This window comes from Vulpes lagopus, chromosome 12 (genome assembly GCF_018345385.1).
Source record: "Vulpes lagopus strain Blue_001 chromosome 12, ASM1834538v1, whole genome shotgun sequence".
In the NCBI taxonomy this organism is placed as follows: domain Eukaryota; kingdom Metazoa; phylum Chordata; class Mammalia; order Carnivora; family Canidae; genus Vulpes; species Vulpes lagopus.
Window position 1 is genome coordinate 49,693,500 of NC_054835.1, and position 17,960 is coordinate 49,711,459.

The 17,960-nt window shown below is 42.5% G+C and overlaps 1 protein-coding gene across 3 annotated transcripts in view; it reads right to left on the reverse strand.

Moving 5' to 3' along the window:
• Positions 1-1,355: 1,355 nt before the first annotated feature.
• The window catches only part of ABCA8 (ATP binding cassette subfamily A member 8), a 74,035-nt gene continuing 57,430 nt past the window's right edge, over positions 1,356-17,960 (reverse strand). For all 3 annotated transcript variants that reach the window (XM_041724600.1, XM_041724601.1, XM_041724602.1), the window contains 14 exons: positions 15,544-15,663; positions 14,642-14,707; positions 14,098-14,189; positions 12,848-12,968; positions 11,839-11,956; positions 11,066-11,157; positions 8,043-8,203; positions 7,274-7,349; positions 7,105-7,199; positions 6,223-6,342; positions 5,882-6,022; positions 4,165-4,244; positions 2,413-2,468; positions 1,356-2,281 (listed from right to left, as the gene is read on the reverse strand). In XM_041724600.1, coding sequence (XP_041580534.1) covers positions 2,183-2,281; positions 2,413-2,468; positions 4,165-4,244; positions 5,882-6,022; positions 6,223-6,342; positions 7,105-7,199; positions 7,274-7,349; positions 8,043-8,203; positions 11,066-11,157; positions 11,839-11,956; positions 12,848-12,968; positions 14,098-14,189; positions 14,642-14,707; positions 15,544-15,663 — 1,437 coding nt within the window. In that variant the 3' untranslated portion in view covers positions 1,356-2,182. The remainder of the gene's footprint in view (positions 2,282-2,412; positions 2,469-4,164; positions 4,245-5,881; positions 6,023-6,222; positions 6,343-7,104; positions 7,200-7,273; positions 7,350-8,042; positions 8,204-11,065; positions 11,158-11,838; positions 11,957-12,847; positions 12,969-14,097; positions 14,190-14,641; positions 14,708-15,543; positions 15,664-17,960) is intronic.

Genomic DNA, 17,960 nt, shown 5'->3' on the forward strand with positions numbered 1-17,960 from the left:
CGGTGTTATTATTTATAGGTACCTCGGCTGGCCCTTAGGAAATGTGGTGAAACAGGTGCATGTTGATGTGTCCTTGAGAACTGAGGGCCTATGGATGAGAGGGAGCCTTTCGGGATGTGTGGTTGTGGGGACAGCTTCTTGGAGACACCGGACACTGGTGACAGCAAACAGCAGCTGGGTCTGTTACTGCGTTTGTCACTTTGGGTTGTCATGGTAACCCTATGCGTTGGGTACCACTACCTCTGAGATGGGTACTGGTAGCTCCATATTGTGAATGGTAAACTAGGTGTGCACAGGTAGGGAATGGTAGACCCCAGATTGAATTCAGGCCAACCTGTAAACCTCTGAGTCACACAGCAATAGTCACAGAAGGCAAGAACTGAGTTTTACCTCCTTAGCTTTTTACTCTTGTTTTTATTTGAAGCTCTGTGGCCCAACCACACAAACTCTAAGCCGAGGTTGGGTGATGGCCCAGGGAGACTGAAGGAATGACCCAAGGCAATGGAGATGTAGGTTTACTGGGGGTGGGGGGCTAATGTACTGGGCATCCAGGGGCAGCAACTGGACAAAGTATCCACTGTGTGGACCCATGTGTAGTGAGGTTTTATAGCCTATCAACTGGCTTTGCAACTACTTGTAGCTTCTCTCCTTCTTTCAGGGCCAGTGTTCTAAGGAGAGCAAAGTCTGCTATCTGGATAATTCTCTGACAAAGGAGGTGCTCCAAGTTGGCCACCCTTGGGGCCCCTGACCTGGAATGCTGAATAGCATGTTCTTTTGGGACATTCTGCTTGAGAAGAATACAGAGGGAGGACAGGATCCCTACCTTCTCAAGGTAGTGACTGGAGGGGCATTCAGGGTGTGCTGTGCTTGCACAAATCAGCCTTCCGACACATACCACACACCAGCACCAGATGAGCAAATTGACCTTTGGAAGAGGCTGTCGGAGGGGTTCTCTAGAACAGGATTTTCTAGGCTGCTCAAATTTACCAGAGTCTGACAGGGTCAGGGATTCCAGAGAGAAGAAAGGATATGCAAAGACTGCTCAGAGAGTCATTTCCCCAACTCAGAAAATCTTGTTTAACTACATGTTCTGCCTGATAATCACATGCAGTGATTTTTTAGAAACATTGTTCTAGGAAATATCTCTGTTTGCCACCGCCCTTAACTTCCTCAATCATGGTGTGGTGTTTTTTCTTTCTTTACATTTGGTAATATGTTGATTAAGGCAACAAATGAGCTCTCACATGATCAAGTTTTTCTTTTTCTTTTTTTTTTTTTGAGCAATTTTTTTCAATTTGATTTCAATGAATTTGTAAATGTGGAGGCCACTTAGTCAAGAAAAAGACACATGAAAATACTTGAAATAGAAAATGTATTTCAAAACTGCACATATGAGATTCATATTCCCCACCAACTCGGTCAATTGACTTGTTACTACATGTATCAACATTCTTAGATCAAGTGGCAAATAGCCATGAAATATCAGTTACAAAAACAGGCAACTCTAAAGCCTCGATTTTAAAATTCAACAAATGTGGGACTTCACTGATTTACGAAAATTTAAGAACTACAATAAATTCAGAATGGCAACTATCTCTATGCTATTGACAGTGTTACCAGTGGATATGTTTTCAAATATATAGACATCGGATATTATGGCCAAAATGGTTTAATATTTTTAGCCATAAGAGTATATATGAAAATCTATTTCAAAAAGTATGATGCTTTTGACATGGTCACTTAAAATTCTTACTAAAATATCAGCTCACAAAGTATCAAACTGGTAGAAGAATAAATGCATGGACTTCTCAGTCTAGATTAAAGAATTTCAAGGTTCTGCTAAAAAATTAAACAAGATGTACTTATCATACTCAGAAAATGAAACAATTTCATAAAAGTGAATTTATTCGATATTGTACAAAAAAGTAGAATCAAGGTGACCTGCAAAGACACAGAGGCGATGACTGGGAGGTGGGCTCAGCCACATGCCTCTGTTCATGCGGTGGCTGCAATGGCCCTGCCCTTGCTCTTCCTCTCCACCGCATGGGTTTATAATATACTTTCTAAAAATAGGACATTGATGCTATAAAAATAAATGTCTTAAAAAAACAACCACAGGTTTGAATGGAAACAGAGGGTATTTGGGGCTTCCAGGATCTCTCTGTGGGAGGAGCTTGGGGCTTCAAGGGTCTTCCTGTGGGAGGAGCTTCCACTTCACTGAAAGGTCAGGTTCTTCATCGAAGTCATCCAGCTCCTGCTCCTTGGAGATCTCCAGGAAAACCTGAGAGGGGCAAGACAGAGAGAGACGGGGATGTCACACTGCCCCCTGTAGCTCCAAGTGAGTGCAAGGTGCATGCACATATCGTACATGGATGTTCCACGGAAGACACAGGGTCCCTACCGCTGACCCACCTGCTCCAGGGTGGACTGGGAGAGGCTGTACTCCTCCAAATCGAAGCTCTGTTTAACTGCAGAAGAATGGACATACGTTAGGAGGTCATCTACTATTATTATTTTTTTATATCCAGACGGTCTTAGAATTCAGCATGCCATACAAACAGCAAGTTTCAAAAACATCTTACATAAAAAAGTTTCGATAAAAATGGTCCTGATTTAAGTACAAGCGTGCAGTTCAGAAAAGAGCTGTGTATTCACTTGGGTTTGGGGAGAAAAGTACATTTAAAGAGGAAACGGTGCTGAAAAGGTTTCCTTCCCTGGATGTGAGTCAATGCTTTTGCACATGCAGCACAAGAAGAGGTAGAAGGTAGATGCATTTTGCAAAGGGAAGCCTCAGATTATGGAGAAAGATGCCTGAGGTTTCCTGGGCATCCTAGATAGCTTTTGTGACCCTCTTCCTGCTGTGACAGCTTGGTCCTAACTTGAGTCAAAAGCCTTTCTCCTTGACCAGAATAGATGGGAAGGCTCCTGGTTCTAGAAGACTCTTTGTGCCCCTGCTGATAGTCTTCATGATCATAGTGATACCCCCTTTTTGTTCTCTGCACCAAGCACCCCAACCTTCTGGACCACGTGGTCCCAAAAGCACTCCCAGATTGGCACTGTGGCCAGTACCAGCCCGGTACCATTGGTGACATATTTCCAGGCTGCTGCCCTCCTATCAGGGCTGTGACTACCCTTCTCTAGGGAAGGTGACAAGCAAGGAAAAAACAGAGCTGTGACAATGAAAAGAGCATAGGGAGGAAGTTCCAGCCAGCACATTCAGAGAGGTGGAGTTCATGACCTCGGGGGGGGCAGGAAATCATGGGGTGGTGATGGTGGATGTGGTGAGGTCAGTGGTGAAGCACAACAGACACACACAGAGATTGTTTTCATGACCAGACAGGAGGCCAGTTTCTTAATACGTAGCCTAAGGCCATAAAATAATATGCAAGGCCCTATAAAATTAAATTGTAAATATGCATCACACCTCAGTGTTCCCAAAGAAAGTATCCTTGAATGTATACACAACTGAATTTAAAAAAAAAGATTTTATGTATTCATGAGAGACACAGAGAGAGAGGCAGAGATACAGGCAGAGGGAGAAGCAGGCTCCATCCAGGGAGCCCGATGTGGGACTTGATCCCATGACCCCGAGCCAAAGGCAGACATTCAACCACTGATCCACCCAGATGCTCTTTTGTTTTTTGTTTTTTTTAAAGATACAACTGAATTTTGACCTAGGTTCTTCATATTATGGATATATGGATCCATATATTATGGATAAACACATGGGTAAAACCCCACAAAGCAGAAGTAAAATCACTTCCATTAACCCCCATCCCCCAACACACACAGAATGCCTCCACTTCTTTGATTCTGTGCCCCTAAAATTCAATTGGGGATTTTTAATTTTAAAAATTAACACCTTAGAGGCTCCAGAGTGGCTCAGTTAAACACCCGACTCTTGATTTTGGCTCAGGTCAGGATCTCAGGGTTGTGAGATCGAGCCCCGAGCCAGGCTCCACACTCAGCGGGGAGTCTGCGTGGGATTCTCTCTCTCCCTCTGCCCCTCCCTCTTGCTCAGGTGCTCTCTCTCTTCAAATAAATACATAAAATCTTTAAAATGAACCCTTAGCTCACATTCCCTTTGCATCAGGCTGATGGACTAGTCTATGACTTGGGATGACCTGCTTCCTGGGATCTCATTTCAAAGTTTATGACTCTTACCCCTCTCTAATGTGAAGAAAGCTTGCGCTAAAGGTCGTACGTCTTCCATTGGCAGTTTATAGACCATCACAGGAGAGTACCTGTGGGGGAGAGGGGCGGGGCTGAGGCTGAGACCACCTGTGCAGGTGCAGGCTGGCTGCGGCCCTGTCTCTGGTCGTTATCCTCATCAATAAGAGGCAGCATGGTGCAGGCAAAATGCCTGGGGGGAGGCTGTTCACAAGGAGAACTGGAGGAGGCCCGGGGGAGGCTCAGGTCCTTGGTTCCTGGGATGGGGAGGGGCAGGTGCGGTGCAGAGGAAACGTGCACATCTGCCAAAGCCACCTGCCACCTCATCTTTCCAGCTGGGCACTTGGCTCCTCCAACTTCATCTTCCAGGCTGGGACCGATGCCACGTAGTTTCTTCAAGTCGCCCAACTCAGGTGGGGACTTGGTCTTTTCTCCAGAGAACTCTTGCCTCTCCGACCTTCCCCATGCTCCTCAAACTGCTTTCCTATTAGGATGATATAACTGAGTCTTTGATGAGGAGCCTAGAAATTGCCAGGAATTAAGCACCAAATAATGCTCAGCCACAATTTTTTTTAAAAGATAATTTGTTCCCCAGATTAACGTTTGTCTTTTTAGCATTTGAAAACCAAGAAGATTCAGATTTCATTTCTGAAGATGCGATTTTCTCTATTTATGGGGCGATCATTCTCATCTATTCTACTCATTCCCTGTGCCTTTGTGACCTATTTCTATTCAGTCATGGGCTGCACACTGAGGAATGGCATTTGCTTTGATATCTATACTCCAGTGTAGAAATATATTTTCCCACTGTATCATTTTTTTAATAAATTTATTTTTTATTGGTGTTCAATTTGCCAACATATAGAATAACACCCAGTGCTCATCCCATCAAGTGACCCCTCAATGCCCGTCACCCACTCACCCCCACCCCCTGCCCTCCTCCCCTTCCACCACCTTTAGTTCGTTTCCCAGAGTTAGGAGTCTTTATGTTCTGTCTCCCTTTCTGATATTTCCCACACATTTCTTCTCCCTTCCCCTATATTCCCTTTCACTATTATTTATATTCCCCAAATGAATCAGAACATACATTGTTTGTCCTTCTCCGATTGTATCATTATGACTTAACTACCTTTTCCTATCTGGTTCCTCCCCTACCTCCTAAATCATCTGTCTTCTAGGTAAATTCTAGGTGTTAAAAATGACCCTAAAGTTACCCTTTGATTTTTTTACTATTTTCCTGAGAGCTCTTCCATTACCATAGTGTTAACAGATTTGAAATAAAGTAATTATATTCTACTTATGCCACTTGTTAGCTCTGTTATGCTAACTTATCAGTTTCTTATTCTAAAAGATAACAATCAATTCCATTTCTTACGATCTTGTCGTGGCCAGACTCTCACAGTACCTTTTGGAAACCATCTGATTTTTCACTGGAACAACAGTGTCTACCTTGAAAAGACTCATTGTGGATTCAATACGCCAGCACAACACCAGGACGGTATCTGGCACATAGTAGGACCACGACACAGGCTATGTCTGATTTTCCATCAACTCTTCTCTTTTCTAAATTAAGTTTCTGCGGTGGCCAACAAATAATGTCTTGCAAGTTTCCTTTTGGGCTAAGTATGGACTCTCAATCATCACAGATCAGTGAAACCAGTGAGGAAAAGGTGACATTTGGTGTCAGATCCAAACCAGCAAGCATCTTTACCTTTTCTGCTGAGCCGCCTGGGGGAAAGCCCTCAGAATTTCCTGATGGAGACTTTCCCTTTGCTCAGGGGTCTTCACCTTCATCTCCAGGTAGTAATTCTTGCCAAATTTACTCTTCAGGTGTTGGATGGAACCGATACATCTGGAAGTCAGAGGTGGATGAGGTGGTCACAGTAAGGGGAAGGAGACAGGGAACACAATGTTTGAGACTCTTGACTTGCCGCTAGGGTTGTCTCAAGGGCCTTGGTGTTAGCCCCAGGTGCAGTAGCTAGAGATCTACTGTCCGCAAGCTCCCCCAGCCGTGCACCTGGAGCCCAAGTGTGGGTGGGGACAGGCACCCACCTCAGCTTTCCAGACACCATGATGGCCACACGGTCACACACGGCCTCGGCCTCTGCCATGTAGTGGGTGGTCAAGAGGGCGCCCCTCTCTGTGTTTTTAAAGGTGGCCCGGATCGCCTGCCTGAATCGTCAAAAGATTATTTGCAATTAAGAAAGCCTGCTAATTAATCATAAATGGGCAAAAAAAATAAAAAAAAACATTAAATGGGCAGAGAAAAGAATTTTTAACTGGCATGCCTGTGAGCAATTAGCAAAAGGAGCATAAGCAAGGGAGGAATCCTGGAGGGGGCAGGTGGGGTCAGGAAGGGGGAGCCGGGTGAGGGCTGGTGAAGGGGAGGCTGGCAGTGGACGAGGAGCAAGGCACAGACAACAGCGTTTCTCATGAGGCTGGGGTTGAAAGAGAAATGCTGAGCAAGAGACTGCGTATGAAGAGGCTGTGCCAAGGAACGGAGAGCTAGAATCCAACAGCAGAGGTGTCACCACCTCGTAGGAGAAGGTAAATGCAGAATGAATACTCGAGACAACATCCAGAACCCGCCCCAACCTTTACAACCTAATGGGCATGACCATTCGTTCCCCTCCGGCCAGGGCCCTGGACACCGTGACCGTGGCCCAGAGATGCGCCACCACTACCTGAAAGATCGGTGGGACAGTCGTACCTCCGACAGTCAGTGTGTCTGGGTCCTGCTGATGTTTATTCTCTCTCCAACGATGAAATAGTATCAGGGGAAAGGTTTGGGTTTTGGTTTGCAAAATACCGGTGTTACTAACCATAGGGAGAGGTGTTGCCCCTGCACCCCCCTCCACTAAGAAAGAGTGTAAGGGACCATTTTTGCACAAGTAGGACAATTCACAGATGCCCTGACTGGGTAGCGGTCCTCACCACATTTGCTGCTGCCCCTCAGGGTCCATGCCCGTGGATGGCTCGTCCAGAAGCACCACGGATGGGTTTCCCAGGATGCTCAGTGCGAAGCACAGCTGGAACGAGATGAACAGTGTGTCTGGCACCGACAGGCAGGGTGTGCAGAGTAACACTGAGTCTCCCCTCTTACCTTCCTCTTTATTCCCTCGGATAAGGTCTTCACGGACAGCTTCAGCTGGTCCTGCAGCTTGAGCACATCTGCCAACCTGAAGTGAATATAATTCCACTAAGGAAGTGGGTAGGAGGACAGGTCACCCAGTGAGAGGGATGGGGAGCAGAGCTCAGAAATGCACTTTGGAAAACAGATGCCAGGCAATCTTTTTCCTTTTTTTAAAGATTTTATTTATTTATTTATTTATTTATTTATTTATTTATTTATTTGAGAGAGAGAGAGAGAGAGAGCAGGAGCATGGGGGAGAAGCAGAGGGAGAGGGAGAAGCATACTCCCTGCTGAGCAGGGAGCCCAAGGTAGGGCTCGATCCCCAGATCCCAGATCATGACCCGAGCAGACACACAACCCACTGAGCCACCCAGGTGCCCCAATGCCAGGCAACCTTAAACTGGCTGGTCTGATCCCTCCAGATAGACACTTTTCCCTTTTAAAAGAATATCATAAGCCCCTATACTGATTTCTAAACAGCTGTTCTAGGATGAATAGTTTATAGTTAAATTTTAGTATTTTTGATAACTTTCCCCAATGGTTACTATTTTGATATTTAACATGAGAAGAAAATGAACACTTGGAAATCCGGGAAACCAGGTTCTAGTAGGGAGTCTACTCAGTGTGGTCTGATCTGGGTCAGGGTTCAGAGTCTCCTGTCCTGAACTGACAGTGAAGTTCCTCACTCCCAACCGTTTCCTGCCCCCGTAGGTACAGAACAGGTGTGGCTCCCACCTACCTGGAGATGGTGACTGCCGCGTCTGCCTTCTTCAGCCCTTTTACAGCAGCAAACACCTCCAGGTGTTCCTTCACAGTCAGGTTGGGCCACAGCACATTCTCCTGGGGACAGTAACCCAGGAAGCCCAGGGAGCTGTCCCCGCTGCTCCCTTTTAGTAGCACCTGCAGAGAAAAGTTCACTCTCAGAGCCTGCCCTTGGGGTTTGTTTTTCCTGCATTTCTCAATGGCCTCTTTCTCCTTACCAAACCTAGAACAACTAGAGACTCTCTAAGTCCTAACTAAGTTGAATAACCTGTAATCATTCCACGTTGGAGAGATGTTGTCAGAGAGTAAACCCATGAGCGACCACTGTGTGCACCACCTGATCTAAGCTGAAAAATCAAATATCTCACAAATATCATGGCCAACAGTTTATATACAATTTTTCTCATCACAGTCAGAAAACAAGTATATGAATTCATGAATTTAAGTACTTGCTATTGAACGCACTCAGTGATCACATGTTCTTTGAGTACGTAACAAATGTTGTGCTGTCTGCTTTGGATACATGGGGGAATGGAAGGCCTAGCACCCTTGTTTCTTGGGTGTTTTCATTCTACCGAGTGAACTGGGCAATAAACAAGAAGAAAAATGAGCTACTGGAATAAATGGTGCTATAAAGGACGTAAGTCAGGATACTGAGGAGAGGACTAACAGGGAAGGTGACTGGGTAGGATGATTACAGAAAGCCCCTCTGCTGAGGGACCACAGGATGGAAGACCGAGAGGGCATCTGCCATGGAAGAGTCCAGACGAAAGGAATTTGGAGCAGAGTCAAGAACCAGAGCAAAGCCCTGTGCCATGATGAGGCTGGATGTGTCCTCAGACCCGAGGCACAGCTGGGGGCCAGGTGCAGAAAGAGGGAGGGACGTGACCAAGGCCCCTCTGGATGAGCCAGCAGGGTGGAGAGAGGGGGTCCTTCAGCCTCAGTGCAGTAAGAGGTTGTTGAAAATAAGTAGGACAATGGCATTGTTTATAAATAAAGATCACACGGGCTGATCCAATTAAAGCTAATTTCATGACACCCAAACAGTTCACTTTGTTAACTCAGATCTTACTTAGCCTTTTAAAATATTTCATTCCATCGAAAGATAAATGGATAAAGAAGATGTGGTCTATGTATACAATGGAATATTCTTCAGCCATTAGAAATGACAAATACCCACCATTTGCTTCAATGTGGATGGCCCTAGAGGGTATTATGCTGAGTGAAATAAGTCAATCAGAAAAGGACAAACATTATATGGTCTCATTCATTTGGAGAATATAAAAATTGGTGAAAGGGAATAAAGGGAAAGGAGAGAAAATGAGTGAAAATATCAGTGAGGGTGACAAAACATGAGAGACACCTAATTCTGGGAAATGAACAAGGGGTAGTGAGGGTTGGGGTGACTGGGTGATGAGGGGGGGCACTTGGCGGGATGAGCACTGGGTGTTATGCTATATGTTGGCAAATTGAACTCCAATAAAAATAAACAAACTAAAAAATAAAATATCTGGAAGGATAAAAAAAATAAAATATTTCATTACCATATACCTATGAACAGATACTACCTCCTTTTTAGCCCGTGCTTAATGAGGAATGGTCTCCACAAAACTAAGGGGTCCAGTTAGGGTTGAGCGAGCCACCAACACCTGAGTGGCCTCATTCACAAACACATGATCTCATCTTGGCTTTGGAGGGATTGCGAATCTTTGTTTTCTCCTCCCTCTTTGCTGGGATATTCATCAATCCCATTCCTGGAGGTCCTTTCCCTTTTGGGCTGTGTGGTGCCACAGACCTCTGCCTTATATTCCATTCTCCACAATCCCTGTACATCCTTTCCAAAGGAGCTCTTAAGCTTTCTATTTTCCACCATAGTTTTTTGGGGAAATGTGTTCTCTATACCTCGTGTTGTCTCTCTCTTTGATAAAACTGAGCTCTTTTTCTTGTGTCTGGCCACCTTACGCAGTTCAGTTCCATGTACAATTCAAGTTGACTTCACATCACTTTTGCTCAATCTTGAGTCAATCCTTGAGAACTCTCCCAAGAAACAGTGTATTTCTACAAAAATATGTCTCAGGATCCAAGCACTTTGTGAAGGACAATGAATATAATTGCTTACAAAGGTTTTTTTTAATTTTAAAAAAAAGATTTTATTTATTCATTCATGAGAGACACACAGAGAGAGAGGCAGAGACACAGATAGAGGGAGAAGCAGGCTCCATGCAGGGAGCCTGACCTGGGACTCGATCCTGGGGACCCAGGATCACGCCCTGGGCTGAAGGCGGCGCTAAACCCCTGAGCCACCAGGACTGCCTTTTTTTTTTTTTTTTTTTTTTAACATTTTAATCCCAGATGAAAGCATTACATACTGGGAAGACAATGTTCATTGAAACTGCTAATCCTGTGTGTCAACTATACTTCAATTAAAAAAAAATAAAAAAGCAAATTGTAATGTGTTACACTGCACTCACTGTTAATAAATGGAAGCAAACAATTGGCAAGAAAATAAAAGTGCAAATCCATCTGTTTCATGGTACTATATATATTTTTAAGATTTTATTTATTTATTCACGAGAGACACACAGAGAGAGGCAGAGACACAGGCAGTGGGAGAAGCAGACTCCCTGCAAGAAGTGCAATGCAGGACTCGATCCCAGATCCCAGGATCACGCCCTGAGCCAAAGGCAGACACTCAACCACTGAGCCATCCAGGTGTCCCATGCTTCATGATACTATAAATAAGACTTATAGATTCTGATAATGATTTCTGATCTGATACAGGACATTCCCTCTAAATGTCTCTGAAGGCATAAGTAATTATTCCCCGCCAGCGATAAATTTTCCCATGTATTATGTTAATTCATGAATGTATTATTCTGCTACTTGAACTACTTCGGTCATCTAATGATTAAATGAGATTTGCTGTTTACAAACTTTTCACATAATTTAAGTTTTTTCTGAGCACCATGAGATAGCATATTCTCCACAGAATTCACCTACCTGTCCAGCAGTTGGTTTTGTGTCTCCAGTTATCACCTGAACGGATGTACTTTTACCAGCTCCGTTGTGTCCTAATAATCCTAAAACCTCACCTGAAAAAAAGTTGGTTACACTTAATATTAATTGACTCTAATAATAAAATTAAGAATAAAAGAGTCTGAAGTCTTGCTATGTGACAAGTGTCGTGCTATGTGCCTTATATACAGTATCTCATTTACTTGTCAACACTGAGGGGTTGTTATCATAATCCCTTTTTACATTTTGGGGACAGCTCTCAGAGATGAGGTTGGCTGCCCAAAGTCACGCTGATAGGAAGGGGTAAAGCCACTCTTGGAAGCCAGTGTGTCAGACTCTGTCTCCTATGACCCTAAGGATGTGTGATAATAACACAAAATGAGGTCATCTCAAACCTGCTGGTCAAGCCTTCAGACTGTGCTGGCACAACCCCACTTAGTTCTCTCGTGAAATATAACAAACTACTAGGAAATCAATCAGGCTCATTAAATAGAAATGTCATGGCTTCGGTGGTCTGTTTTCATAGAATGCTTATGGTTTCCGTGTAGAGGTGACTCCGCCCCATCTATAGGGGGAGTTAAGTTGATTTTACTTAGAAAAGGGACCCGTCAAAGGAGCTGTCAAGGTCACCTGCTGATGGGTCTGTGTGTGGAACCACAAGATGTACAGAACGATTCTCCTCAAGAACCATAAAACTGATGAGGGCCCCAAGCCACCAGGGGAAGAGCTATGGGATGGGGGTGGGGGAGCAGTCAAACCTTTTCTAACGCAGAAAGAGACATTTCTTGTGGCTATTTTCTTCTTCCTCTTGGAAGAGCAGTATTTTCTCTTTCCTGAATACTCTTTGCGTAGACAGCTGGCAATAATGACTGGTTTCTGTAAATGACAAGTAAATCACATCAGACCTTAATTCTCTTCATCAACTTTGAAGGAGCCCTGTCTTTGCACTGGGTTGGCCCCTCATGGCGCAAGCCATGACATCACAGAAGACCTTCTAGGTGACACGTTTATTGGCCATTCTCCACTCCCGGTCCTTAGTGTTGGAGGGAAGAGATGGCCATTCTGCCCTCCTACAAAGGCAGTTACTCAAACACACATTATTCTGTGTAGAACAGGATCAAAGGGATTTGGAGAAGTACTGAGTCGTGCTCAAAGGGCAACGTGCTGTGGACTACACTTTGCCCTGTGGTCTGTACATTGCACCTTCTCCAAGGAACAATGCTAAGGTGTCACTTTGTTCCTGTTCTAAAATTCACAAGTTCTGGGCCATCTAAGTGGTTTGGCTGGTTAAGCTTCTGTCTTCAGCTCAGGTCATGATCCCAGGGTCCTGGGATCAAGTCCCACATTGGGCTCCCTGCTCAGCAGAGTCTGATTCTCCCTCTCCTTCTGCCCCTCCACCCCCGACCCCCATGTCCCATCTCAAATAAATAAAACCTTTCTCTGCATCAAATAAATAAAATATTTTAAAATAAAATAAAATAAAATAAAATAAAATAAAATAAAATTCACATGTTCTTTCTTGGTTTTTGCAACTTGAGTTGTACTCTACTTCTTGGTCTTTATCCCAAGAATGATGAACTGAGGTAACATGGCTTTTAACCTGTTTCAATGTAAACAAGATGATTACATAACTAAAAGGAAGTTGTGATCTGTGCTTGCATGGATGGGAGGAACTCAGGATGATTCGAGGATCAGACTCCTAGACTGACTGCTTTAACTGACACACTTCTATGTTATTTGATGATACGATTACTCCATATGTTTTACCTCATCAGAGTTTGTAGAATTCAAGGCATCTGCTGTTCTCATTCTTTCCATTTGAACATCTTCATCCTCTCCTTCTAGCACTTCTGGATTTTGACACACATCATTGCTTCTTGGAGAAATTCTAGAGCCAAAAGGCATCCGTGGATCATTGATAGAGGGTTTTCATTCTTGTGTTAAGAATATTGCTTTCTTTAAATCTGATGCTTTGAGTATTTTGGCTATTATTAAACTATCATCACCTCCTTTCAGTGTGCTGACCCTTCCTGCCTTCCCGACCTTGTTCCTCTGAAGGGTACTGTTGTACTTAGCGCCCCTTGCTTCATACGTATCTTTCATTCTACTCATCTATGGAACATTATTTTTCCATTATCACTGGGAAACTTGGTATCTGTTATCTAACAGAGGATTTTAAAGCATAGTTTAATGACGTGGTTTTTCTGGAAGCCCTAGCTTTAACACCACCACCATGTAGGCATTATTACATTCCCATGGGGAGGATAAGCCAGAGTATTTGAAGTCAGGATGATCTCAGAACATACAAGTTAGATGCTTGGTCTCCTATTAAGCTTGGCCATTTCTTGGGAATATGTGTCAGACTTTCTCCTCCATTTTGAGTCTGGTCCTTCATACTCTTATCTCAACCTAGTCCCGCATACTGATCTTAGATTTGTTAAAAGTCATCTTTCACCTTGCAAGTCACCCACCCTACTGTCTATAAGAGTTAAAGATGAAACCATTGGGAGACAAAGAGGGTATAAAATATTTATGGCCATGTCCTTGCATGGTGCAAAAAAAAAAAAGGACAGTAGCTTTTAAGTCCCATTAATAACTGGACCAGTCTGTGATCCACCAGTTGGGCTTCTTACTACCAGAGGAAAAGAGCACAATTATTTGTCTTTGGCCTACTGATCATTCCATTCCTCCTTCCTGGATTGACAGTATTCCTTCAATTGCCAATCTATTAAAATTGATGGCTCTTTAAACTGAAGTAGTGCATGTAACTAGTCCTCTCTTTCACTGATCATGATGACAGAGCCCTTAATAGTCAATGTTTCAGGTCTGTTTCTTCCTCTACTTAAAATCATCTTTCATTTAGGTACTTGGATCTCTATTTTTTTATATTGGCACATTGTTGCTACCCCAGCTTATCCCAGGACTTGGCAGTTCTTTGCTGATTGGTTAATTCATGTATGAAAAACTTTTTAAGTATTAATGATTGAAATAAAAGAATCCGATTTGATTTCTCCAACCTGAAGAAGGGATCCCTCCTCATTGATTTCTTTCCATACTTCCATTCCAGACATCGAATAGTAAAAAGGAAGATGATAAAATGAAGGAAAGGCTAGGAAGAAAGAGAGGGATGAATGATTAGAAGCATTCTAAGATAAATGTTTACATCAGATGTGAATTAGAAATAGTCAGCCTTCTCCAAAGATGCAGTTGGAAAAATCATTCCGAATTTCCAATAATCTATTTGTCAAATTGTGAAATTACCCAATTCATTTTCAATCTTGTTTCCAGAAACATTGGAAACAAATATAATTATGGAATACCATCACTTTACGTCACTTCCTCTAATACCAGGACAGTGTTTTCAAAAATTGGAAAGCATATTATCTGGTCAGTTGATCTTTAGAGAAAAATTTGTTCCATATCTTACAAATACTTTATATCCACGGGCTACAAATATCCATGTCTATCTTCATAAAAAAAAAGTTTTATTGTGTGTACAGGAATAAAAAGATTCAGTACAATAAAAGACACAATGACTTTTAAAGACAAGAGTGTTCTTACAATTAAGAATAACAGAAATGGTCCTACACTTCTTGGTTCCTGAGTTGTGTAATAAGCCATGGGTTGCTGCAAAAGGAAAAACAATGATTAAATACTAAGTTTTCTCGTTTCATGAATTTTATCCATATAAATGTGAACTGGCTCCTTAAACAGCCCTACTAGCACATGCCTTGATGTCACCATGAGTATTGGTAGGTGTCCATTCCAAAATGTGTGGCAAGAGGTGGTATTCCTTCCTCCCAAGGTCTATGAGGCACTGTGCTTTTATTCCAAGCAACAGGATTTAGCCTATTACATGGTGAGACAATGCTGGACATCTGTGTTAGCCTCCCCAAATGATGAGAGAGAAACAGTGTTTCTCCTTTTCCCTGAGAGCTTACACACCTTCCTGTGACCACTGATCCTTCATAAGGCCCCTTCCTTTTTTTGCCTCTTCCCATCTTCACTCCCATATCATATCTATTTCCCTTTTGTAAAAGTCTATACTTCTACATCTGTATCTATATATTTGTATTGGTTGATACTTCTCTATGCATCAGCAAGGGGAAAAAAAAAAGGACTTTATTCCTATGGAGTGCCTCTCTAGAATCTCAAGATCCCCAAAATTAGGGGTCTTTTATTTCATTTGTCCCCTAAAGTGGAGCATGCCCAGGAATGTAGAAAGGCTCCTCTATTTCCCACCACCTATTACCCTGTCTCCCCACACCTGAACTAGGGCCAGGTTTTCTGACACAGTTTAGCTGGAGCACATGCCCTATCTGGGAGGAATTCAGTCAGAATCCATGAGGTAGGAATCTTTAAATGTCATGTATATTCAGCATGTAGGAGAGTCCCAACCCTCAGTAACTTCCATAGCTAGTTATGAGTTCCAGGACACTGGGACAGATGGGAGCACTACTTACAAGAAAATAGAAGACCATACAGCCAATTAATGTGGCTTGTGGTACTAAAAAGATGAGGCAGTATAGTGTGACATGTCCATGGTAGTCAAATAGCAGTATAAACACAGAGATGGCGGTGATCTAAAGAAGATATGAACATGCACGTTAACCAGTCTGCATTTCCAGATAGGCTCCCAATTGAAATGACTCATCTTGAAGGTATTCCTAATTTCAACTCCAATCTCAGAAACTCAAGTGAAATCAGCATATCTCTCAGTGACTTAGCTGGATTACTCTAACTGGGTGTATCATGAATGAGACAGGACTGGGGAAATCTAGGATCTAATATATGGACTCCTTTCATTACAGAAAAGGAAAAAAAAAAGGTGGCATTATATTGTTCTTGGAGGTAACATTAGTAGATAAGCAATAATCATGGGGAATGCAAATTGACATCTAATGGGAATGACACAACAGCAACAGTGAGAGAAGACTCCTGTTAGGGACACCAGGGGAAATAGAAGCTCATACCAACCCGGAGTGGCTTCAGTGAAAAGTACTCAAATTCAAAATTCAGGGATAAGAGATAGTCACCGGGACAAGGGAAGCTCTCAGAATTTTTCTTCTAAAACATTGCAGTGATTAAAGCCTCCTAAAAGTTTTTTTTATTTCTTTTATTACTAATGACCATTTTTATGGTCAGCATAGTCTTCCTAAAAGTATGTTTCTTTTCTTTCTTTTTAAATTTTATTTCTTAAAAGATTTTTTTTTTTTTTTGAGAGAGAGAGAGAGCACAAGTGAGGAGTGGGGGGGAAGGGGGAACAGAGGGAGAGAGAGAGAGAGAGAAAATTTCTGCTAGACTCCTGGATAAGTGTGGTGCCCGATTCAGGGCTCGATCTCACAACCCTGAGTCAAAATCAAGAGTCAGATGCTTAACCAACTGAGCCACCCAGCACTCCTAAAAGTATACTTCTGATTGTATTTCTTTTTTGTATTCTAGGCTTCCATGGCCTCCCGCAGCCTGTAGAATAAATTTTTGAGTTCATCATTAAGGGCCAATGTGGTTCCAACCAATATTTTTACCATAACTAGGGCCATGCTGACGCTGCACATTGTTTTATTTCCTTATCCATACCAGGTCATCAGCAGTTCCTGGAATAAGCCTGGACTACCCACCCCCCCGAATTTCTGTTCATTCACTGAATCATCAGTCTCCTCTAGCTACTAAAATCTTACTCTTCCAGTTTCAATTCCTCATGGAAGTCTGTGCTCTCATTTTCCTGAGTTAATCTTTCCCTTCTCTGGTTGACATAGAGACAATCTTTTAAAAAAAAGATAATCTTTTCCTTATCACTTTGTTTCAATAGGTGGCTGTTCCCTCTGTGTTTACCCTCTGAGTGCCCTCTCAGGGTTGAAACTGTTATTTTTTTCTGCATTATCGGTCTCAGTTTGTGACACATTGTTAGAAGCCAACTAATATTTGTTGGATTAATAATTTACTTTCTGGCCCCAGAAATGACAGGAAATTAGAGTAGGTAACATATTTTTCATTTCTAATTTAGCGAAAATAAGCATTGCTTTTATGGAATTAAATTCAGTAGATTATGGAGAAGTAGTTTCTAGTTTTAACTGTGCTAGCAACAATATTTGTAATCTTGTATGGCCTTGTGGAGGTCCTTGGGTTTATTTCTTTTTCAGTAAAAAAGAAGATACAAATGGTTTCAGGGTTTCTTTCTAGCGAATACTTTATGGTTCTAGAAACAATGCAGCTATTTTTAAGAGAGACAAGGGTAGAATTAGAAAGAGAAAACATGCAGATTTTGAAAAGAATCCTAAGGAAATATTTTAGACTGTAATTTTATTTTATCATTCTACTGAGGGCACATTTTAAAATACTGGCTCAACGATGTCCTTTGACAGATGAATGGATAAAGAAGATATGGTATATGTATACTATGGAATATTACTCAGCCATCAGAAAGGATGAATACCTAGCATTTGTTTCGACGTGGATGGAACTGGGAGGGTATTAATATGCCGAGCGAAATAAGTCAGTTGGAGAAAGACAATTATCATATGGTTTCACACATATGTGGAATATAAGAAATATAATATATAAGATATATATATAATATATAATATATAAGAAATAGTGAAAGGGACTATTAGGGAAAGGAAGGAAACCAAGTGGTGTAAATTAGAGAGGAAGACAAACCATGAGAGACTCCTAACTCTGGGAAACAAACGAATGACTGCAGAAGGGGGGAAGATGGGGTGACTGGGTGATGGGCATTAAGGAGGGCATTTGATGGGATGAGCACTGGGTGTTATGTATGTTGGCAAATTTAATTTAAATAAAATATTTTTAGGGACACCTGGGTGGCTCAGCATTTCAGCGTCTGCGTTTGGCTCAGGGCATGATCATAGTTTAGGGATCC